Source organism: Palaemon carinicauda, chromosome 22 (genome assembly GCF_036898095.1).
Source record: "Palaemon carinicauda isolate YSFRI2023 chromosome 22, ASM3689809v2, whole genome shotgun sequence".
Taxonomy (NCBI): Eukaryota; Metazoa; Arthropoda; class Malacostraca; order Decapoda; family Palaemonidae; genus Palaemon; species Palaemon carinicauda.
The window spans coordinates 9,569,164-9,579,163 of record NC_090746.1 but is presented as its reverse complement, the minus strand read 5'-3'; the positions used below and the strand labels follow the sequence as shown (position 1 = coordinate 9,579,163).

General features: G+C 33.0%; 1 protein-coding gene across 1 annotated transcript in view; it reads left to right on the top strand.

The window, feature by feature from the left end:
* LOC137616760 (alpha-N-acetylglucosaminidase-like) overlaps positions 1-10,000 on the top strand; it is a 511,993-nt gene that overhangs the window by 232,414 nt on the left and 269,579 nt on the right. Inside the window, exons 10-11 of the mRNA XM_068346760.1 lie at positions 1,326-1,410; positions 7,904-8,053. Coding sequence (XP_068202861.1) covers positions 1,326-1,410; positions 7,904-8,053 — 235 coding nt within the window. The remainder of the gene's footprint in view (positions 1-1,325; positions 1,411-7,903; positions 8,054-10,000) is intronic.

The window sequence follows — 10,000 nt, the reverse complement described above, 5'->3', positions numbered from 1 at the left end:
GACATCATAATCTAGAGAATTTGCTTCTGAATGGCTAAAAGGAATATTAATAAATAAAAGCTTGCGAGTTTGAGTCATTCTTTGACATTGCACAAGTGTAATTTCGAGTATTTGTGCACAATGTATTATTATTATTATTGTTGTTGTTGTTGTTGTTGCTGTTGCTGTTGTAGTTGTTATTATTATTATTACTTGCTAAGCTACAACCCTAGGGGGAAAAGCAGGATGCTATAAGCCCATGGGCTCCAGCAGGAAAAATAGCCCAGTGAGGAAAGGAATCAAGGAAAAATAAAATATTTTAAGAACAGTTAACATTATTAACTATGAAAACTTTTACAAAACAAGAGGAAGATAAATTAGATAGTGTGCCCGAGTGTACCCTCAAGCAAGAGAACTGCAACCCAAGACAGTGAAGAACCTGGTACAGAGGCTATGGCACTGCCTAAGAATAGAGAACAATGGTTTGATTTTGGAGTTTCGTCCTCCTAGAAGAGCTGCTTACCATACCTAAAGAGTCTTCTGGATGACAGTTTTTTTTCTCTACTGAACAACAAAATTATGAAGTTTTGATAATGTTCACATTATTTTTTTCGTATTAATATTAAAATACAAGATTTCAATTAACAACTCCACCTATTATACATTATTTATTTTTTCATCTACACCTTACATCATTTGGATTTTTGTAAATCAGAGGCAGGCGAAATATAAGGTTCATTCTTTTTTTGATATTCTTCATTTTATATATATATATATATATATATATATATATATATATGTGTGTGTATATATATATATATATATATATATATATATATATATATTTATATATATATGAATATATATATATATATATATATATATATATATATATATATATATATATATGAATATATATATATTTATATATATATGAATATATATATATATATATATATATATATATATATATATATATGAATATATATATATTTATATATATATGTATATATATAAATATATATTGATAAGCTTCAAATTTAATTCCTTTCTTCGTACTGACATAATACTTACTGGACATTTCCGGTAATGCAACGTATATTTATTTGATTTTTTTTTTATTTCACTTATAACTTAAACATTAAATCCCTTGTAAAGGTCTAAAACATCGCGGTTAAAATGGATATGCTTTAACTTACCACCTGTTTATATTACCCTCAAATCTACCATTTTTCCATCTCGCATTTTGTCTTGAGCCTGATACTTATATTAAAAATATGCCTTAATGTAGACGTAAATTTAGCTATTAGTTATGTTAATGAAAACCCTACATGGCATCTCTTCAGGGTGATGCAAGGATGGCTCTTCTACAACGCAGCTTCATTCTGGAAAAAACCACAAGCGAAGGCGTTGGTGACGTCGGTGCCTATCGTAAGTACCCTACTTTACATAGGGGAGGTAATTGATAAAGATGTTTCGGTACCTACAAGCAATGTAACAGAAAAACTCAATGGAAGGGGTTGGTGACGTCAGTCCCCATCGTAAGTAGCCTACTTCACATAGGGGACGTAATCAATAAATAGGTTTCGGTACCTTTAACCTACGTAACAAATACTCACAGAAAGGGATTGATAATGTCGTGCCCTTATTAAGTAGCTTACTTCTCATAGGGGACGTAATCAATAAAAGTGTTTCGGTACCTTTAAGCTATGTAACACATACTCTCACAGAAAGGAGTCGGTAACGTCAGTGCCCATCGTAAGTAGCCTACTTCACATAGGGGACATAATCGATAAAGATGTTTCGGTAACTTTAAGCTATGTAACACAGAAAATCTCTCACAGAAAGGCGTCGGTAACGTCAGTGCCCATCGTAAGTAGCCTACTTCACATAGGGGATGTAATCGATGAATATGTTTTGGTACCTTTAAGCTATGTAACAGTAATACTCACAGAAAGGGGTTGGTGACGTCATTGCCCATCGTAAGTAGCCCGTTTCGCATGGGACGTAATCGATAAAGAGATTACGGTACCTTTAAGCTATGTAGCAGAAACACTTGAAAGTGTTGGTGACGTCAGTGCCCATCATAAGTAGCCCACTTCACGTAGGGGATGTAATCGATAAAAATGTTTTGGTACCTTTAAGCTATGTAACAGAAACTCTCACAGAAGGGCGTTTGTAATGTCAGTAATCGATAAAAATGTTATGGTACCTTTAAGCTATGTAACAGAAACACTCACATAAAAGGGTTGGTGACGTCAGTGCCCATTGTTAAGTAGCCTTCTTCATATAGGGGACGTAATCAATGAAGATGCTTTGGTGCCTTTAAGCTGTGTAACACAGAAACTCTCTCACAGAAAGGCGTTAGTGACGTCAGTGCCCATCGTAAGTAGCCTACTTCGCACGGGACGTAATCAATAAAGAGGTTTCGGTACCTTTAATCTATATAACTTAGAAACTCTTTCACAGAAAGGAGTCGGTAATGTCAGTGCCCTTCGTAAGTAGCCTACTTCACGTGGGGGACGTAATCGATTAAGAGGTTTCAGTATCTTTAAGCTATGTAAAACAGAAACACTCACAGAAAGGCGTCGGTAACGTCAGTGCCAATCATAAGTAGCCTACTTCACATAGGGTACGTAATTGATATTTAAGCTATGTAGCACAGAAACTCTTTCACAGAAAGGAGTTGGTAATGTCAGTGCCCTTCGTAAGTAGCCTACTTCACATGGGGGACGTATTCGATTAAGAGGTTTCAGTATCTTTAAGCTATGTAACACAGAAACACTCTCACAGAAAGACGTTGGTGACGTCAGTGCCCATCATAAATACCCTACGTCACATAGGGGACATAATTGATAAAGATGTTTTGGTACCTTTTAGCTATGTAAAACGAAAACACTCACAGAAAGGCGTTGATGATGTCAGTGCCCTTTGTAATTAGCCTACTTCACTTAGGGAATGTAATTGATAAAGATGTTTCGGTACCTTTAAGCTATATAGCCTAACACACAAACTCTCACAAGACATTGGTGGAACAGAGCCCATCATAAGTAGCCTACTTCACAATGGGGACGCAATCGATAAAGAAGTTTCGGTACCTTTAAGCTATGTAACAGAAACTGTCACAGAAAAGCATTGGTAACGTCGGTGCCCATCGTAATTAGCCTACTTCACTTAGGGGATGTAATCGATAAAGATGTTTTAGTACCTTTAAGCTATGTAACACAGAAAATCTCACAGAAAGGCGTTGGTAACGTCAGTGCCCATCATTAGTAGCCTACTTCACATTAGGGACATAATCAATGAAGATGTTACGGTACCTTTAAGCTATGTGACACAAAAACACTCTCAAAGAAAGGCTTTGGTAACATCAGTGCCCATCGTAAGTAGCATTCTTCTCACGGAACGTTAATCGATAAAGATGACTAGGTACCTTTAAGCTATATAGCACAGAAAATCTCACAGAAAATCGTCTGTAACGTCAGTGCTCATCGTAAGTAGCCTACTTTACATAGGGGACGTTAATTGATAAATGTTTCGGTACATTTAAGCTATGTAAAACATAAATTCTCTCACAGAAAGGCGTCGGTAACGTCAGTGCCCATTGTAAATAGCTTATATCACATAGGGGACGTAATCGATAAAGATGTTTTGGTACCTTTAGGCTATGTAACACAGAAACTCTCACAGAAAGGCGTCGCTAACGTCGGTGCCAATCGTAAGTAGCCTACTTCACAAAGGTGATGTAATTGATATTTAAGCTATGTAACACAGAAACTCTCTCACAGAAAGGGTCGGTAACATCAGTTCCCATCATAAGTAGCTTACTTCACATGGGACTTACTCGATAAAGATATTTCGTTACCTTTAAGCTATGTAACACACCTTTAAGCTATGTCACACAGAAACTCTATCTCAAAAAGGCGTTGGTAACGTTAGTGCCCTTAGTAAGTAGCCTACTTCGCATGGGACGTAATTGATAAGGATGTTTCGGTACCTTTAAGCTATGTAACATAGAAACTCTCTCACAGAAAGGCATCGGTAACGTTAGTGCCCATCACAAGTAGCTTACTTCACATGGGACGTACTCATTAAAGATATTTCGTTACCTTTAAGCTATATAACACAGAATCTGTCAAAGAGGTTTCGGTACCTTTGAGTTATGTAGCACAGAAACTCTCACAGAAAGGGAAGCTGAATGAGCCAGGAGCTAAAGTTTCTTTTTATTCCTTGTTTTATTTTTGCGAAAGCTGTTCACAGTTATCAACATTTTTTATTGATATTTTGTGAAAGAAGCTGGGCTAGCTGGAGATTTTTTTTATCATTATATCTTCTCTTCATAGCTTGTTACTTTTTAAGGACATTAGCTGCCATGCAGAATATTTTTGTTATTTTTTTTCATTGCTGATCATCAGTTGCGATAGTTTATTCATTAATTAATTAGTACTTGCCACCTAAAAGGATATATTTCATTCCTTAATACTGTTGCGCTTTATCAACATGGGTTTGATTACTTTATGAAAAAGCAAACGAGCGGTCTTTAAATCCTACGCTGAATTCATGTTAGCAAGAGTACGTTAATAAATGAAAATGTCATTTAATTGTTGTTTAGAAGTATGATAGGTGATAGAGTTGACGGGAGTGTACACCTGCTTCAAAAATGAATGTTACTGAATTCGAATTAATTAATCATCACGCTAGAGGAGCCTAAGACAGCTGCACGAACTTGAAGCAACCTGGTGATATGGTGACTTTGGATGGTAAGCAAATTGGAAACATTTCTTGTGCTTTACAAATGTCTAAGTGCAAGTGTTCGTATGGGTGCATCTTCACTGTTTGTAGATATCTTCCTGCATGCATGCATAAGTATAACCATAGGTTTTTTAGTTTGCATGCTTGCTTAAGTCCATAGGTACAACGTGTGAATTTAGCGAATTTCCATGTAAAAGTATGGATTGTTCCCTGAAAGCATGTTCCACCTAGATAGACGTAAGTCTTCTGATTGATTCTTTTGAGAACTAGTACTCACAATATACGGCTAGAAATTGACGAATCGCACTTTTATACTCGTAATTGAAGGTCGTGTTTAACCTGAATGCTTATTATTATTATTACTTGCCAAGCTACAACCCTACCTGGAAATGTAAGATGCTATAAGCGTAAGGGTTCCAACAGGGAAAATAACTCGGTGAGGAAAGGAAAAAAAGGAAAAATAAAATACTTTGAGAACAGTAGCAACATTAAAATCAGTAACTCCTATGTAAACTATAAAATCTTTAAAAAATAACAAGAGTAAGAGAAATGAGATAGTGTAGTGTGCCAGAGTGTATTTTAGGTGCCTGTGGAATTACCAAAAGGGCTATACAAACTAACAAATGAATTTGACCATACAAAATTGAAAGATAATCGTAAGCAATGTCTCTTATATTCACTTTACATCAATATCATCACCATGACACGTTCTTGTAATTAATACAAATGTTACCTTTATATGGAAATACCATATTTGCAATTTTTAATTACAGTAAACTTTTGAATCTACGTTAATAGAAATGAAAGATAATCAGAAAACTGGATTTAATATGCCATTCAAGAAAGTTAGTAAATTTAACTGTGGATGAATCGATTTTTCATCAGGAAGTAATCATGTGAGCCTCAACAATAATTTTTAGAATTTTAATTTGGTCAACGATGTCTCATCAAAATTTTCATCTCGTTTTCTACAGACATCGACTATAAAGTATGTAAACGATTATTCTAATTGCTGCATAACGAGTGTTCATTAATATTTTTCCATGAATTAAGAACAGCATATTTTACTTTCATAGACTTTTAGATAATTCTAATAATATAATTTCTTTCATATATTAATTTTGAAGATCAGTAAATCCCATGTAGTTATTGCCGATAATTGAATCCAACATATTTTATTTTGTGTCAGATGTTACGGTACTTAATATAAAATAGTCAAAAGATCAGACCACATAGATTTTACTTATGTGATCTTGAATTATTTCATTATGGGATTTATGTAAATACTGTATCTCTTTAAAAATATCCGTATGATTCTTTACTCCCAAAATGTGTGTAATTCTCTCATTCCGTCAATGTATACATTATCTACCACTACAAAACTGTCTCAAGAGAAATTAAAGCAAAAGCAAAATTAGTGTAGTATATTTGTCCAATCTCTTATAAATGAAACTATTCAATTTTCTTAATGAATATTGTGTAAGTTTATCATCATCATCGTAATGTTTGCGCAGTTTTTATTAATTTTTTTTTTATATAAATGTTTCCCTTTGTGATCTGAACTTTTACGAAAATTGTGAATTTTTCCCCAATGAAATTAGTGAAATTTTAGCCCCATGAGGTCTGTTCAATTCTTTCTTTATGGCATTTAGTGGGATTTTATCCTCATGTAATATATGTATTTTTTAATGAAATTTATATATTTTAATTTTATGAAACTTGTGTAATTGCCTTGTTTATGGAATATATCTAAATAGAGCATTGTTATATATTAATTTGTATAATTAAAACGACAACTCTCTCCATGGAATTTGTGAAATTATATTTTTGTTTTACTATTTATCAGATAAGAAAGTGTAAACCAATGAAGGAAAAATTAATAGAGTTTTCTAGCAACCAAATATACTGTACATCATATATTTTTTTGTTCTGTTGTAGGTCAACAATTGCTCATGAAGACAACATTCATTATATAACCACTTCATTTCTCGTAGTGATAATTTCACAAATTATTAAGATTCAGATGGCTAATTACTCATCAATACCTTAAAGATTCACGAACACTTAGATAATAATTTTAATAATTTTAATGATAATGATAATGATAATAATAATAATAATTTTAATTGTTGAAGGTTGAGATAAAGATTTAAAAACATTAACAATATTCTTTGATATGTCAATTTGTAATGTTGCTGCCCATTTGTAACTTGTGCATGTACAGTGCATGAACATCTAGTAAAGAATGCTTTACGGTGTGAACCAATCATTAAAATTATTTATTTATTTATTATTATTATTATTATTATTATTATTATTATTATTATTATTATTATTATTATTATTATTATTATTATTACTATTAAGGAACTGGAGAATTACGACAACGCCAAACATTCTTAAATTTATTTCCATCACCAAATAACAACGTTTCAAACATCTGTGTGTTCATAATCTTGTTTCTGGGTAAAACAAAGTAAAACAACAAAGAGCAAGCTGTACATAAATATTGTAAACAAACAAATAAATTCTAAGTTAGAATGGGAAAAGGCATAATTAGGCAATCTTCAAAGGAAAACTAGAAATTTCTTGATTAAGTTGTGGCTTATAAAATCTAATAAGCCACAACTTAATCAAGAAATTTCTAGTTTTCCTTTGAAGATTGCCTAATTATGCCTTTTCCCATTCTAACTTAGAATTTATTTGTTTGTTTACAATATTTATGTACAGCTTGCTCTTTGTTGTTTTACTTTGTTTTACCCAGAAACAAGATTATGAACACACAGATGTTTGAAACGTTGTTATTTGGTGATGGAAATAAATTTAAGAATGTTTGGCGTTGTCGTAATTCTCCAGTTCCTTATTAAACTGGGGTTCCCTTCCACCCGCTCAGTATCGGTAATTATTATTATTATTATTATTATTATTATTATTATTAAAATTGTTTTTATTAAAGTTATAAAAATTATTATTATAGATATCTCTTAGAATCCGGCCATATATAGATATAAAGTAATGTATCCAGAACTGGGGAAACCTATATAATTTCCCCCACATTCAGTTTCCCCACTAAATCTAGTCGCAAAATTTACGAGCAGCAGAATTCCATGTCCCTCGCTCTTCGCGATCGTTCCACTCGGCCCTAATGAGCTTCCTCTCCATTCTATTGCAGGGGAGAATGCTGGTGCTCGACTTGGCCTCCGAAATGGCCCCTCAGTATTCGCGGCTGGAGTCCTACTTCGGACAGCCTTTCATATTTTGTATGTTGCACGACTACGGCGGCGTTGATGGATTTTTCGGCAACGTTGATGGTCTGCTGAACGTAAGTATCATTGAGGAATATTGATGAAGAGGAGTGATGTTTGTATGTACGTGAATGGATTTGTATATTTGTATTGGTAGTTGGAATTCTCCGTTTGATCTTTTTAAACAAGCATAAGGAAAAAATGCATATATGATTTTTTCATCTGTGATTTTTTGTTTTTCTTACAGTTACATTTTTCTATTTACACCAGGAAAGATTTTTATTTTTCATATTTGCCTTTAGGATTTAGTGACGACGAAAGTCGCATTTTTTAGAATTTCTGTTATGATAACAAATATAGTGCTATTGTAAGTCGTATATATATATATATATATATATATATATATATATATATATATAATTATATATATATATATATATATATATATATATAAATTATATATATATATATATATATATATATATATATATATAATTATATATATATATATATATATATATATATATATATATATATATATAATTGTTGTACTTTTTATTACAAGAGAATGCCAATAAAACCTATTTGCCAACGATTCATCGCCCGGATTGATGAAAGTAAATGCCATTCATTCCTCAAAATAGAATTAAAAGCAAAGTGTGATAGAGTAAGAGGCTGCTACTACAATAAGTTGAGCATAGCTCTATTGCATTAGTATGGACTGATATTCACGATTCTACCATTATAATCAACTGTTTCGTTATGGGAATTAATTGGTGAGTCTCAGCTCCGTAATTATTATAGTCTTGTATATCTTTTCCAAGTCATTATTATTATTATTATTATTATTATTATTATTATTATTATTATTATTGCTAGCTTAGCTACACCCCTTGTTAGAAAAGCAAGATGCTATAAGCCCAAGGGCTCCAACAGGGAAAGTAGCCCAGTGAGGAAAGGAAATAGTAAAATAAAGTATATGAGAAATAATCGAGCAATTAAAATTAATTACTTTAAAAACAGTAACAACATTAAAATAGACCTTTCATATGTAAACTATAGAAAGATACTTATGTCAGCCTGTTCAACATAGAAATATTTGTTGCAAGATTGAAGTTTTTAAGTTCTACCGATTCAACTATTCGATTAGGAAGATCATTCCACAACCTGATCACATCTGGAATAAAACTTCTAGTGTACTGTGTAGTATTGAGCCTCATGATGGAGGAGGCCTGACTATTAGAATTAACTGCATGCCTAGTATTACGAACAGGATAGAACTGTCCGGGAAGATCTGAATGTAGAGGATGGTCAGTATTGTGAGCGAATATTCTCATATCTGCGAGCAATGTACTATAACAATTGTTGACCGATGAATTAAAAACCTAATGATTTTTAAACAATACTTTAGAAATATCTTGAGGAGCTGGAAAGAAAAGGGGAAACGATTAAGGTTAAAGGAAACATTGCGAGAAAAACGAGGTCTTGATGAGAAGAAATTATAAGACGAAAGTGAGCTACAAAAATATTCATTCGCATTCTCTCTGAAATAGAGAGGCACTCAGTAGAGAGCATACCTCAACCGCAACAGCTTATTTCTCGAGGTTAGTGTCAATTCGGGCCACCTGTTGCTCAACCTTGACCTTGACCTTTGACCTAGGAATTTCGAAATTGAATACTTCCACGTCTCGGCAATTAATCCTTAAAAGTTTCACTACTCTGAGTAGAATTCTGGCCAGGAAGTTGTTCATAAACAAACAAACAAAATCAAACAGACACCGCGGCGAAAGCATTACCTCCTCTCCAACATCGTTGGCGGAGGTAGTTAATATCCCATTCCTGAGATAAATATACACTAGATATAACTACTAATTTAAGGATGCAAAAAATGTAATTAATCTTACATAACGTAATGCCAGAACGCTTGGGACGGGTCATGTTGAAGACTGCCAAGAATATCTTGGTACGTCCTCCTGTTATAATATGAAGCATGAATTAATCTATGTATGTAAATATCCATTAAG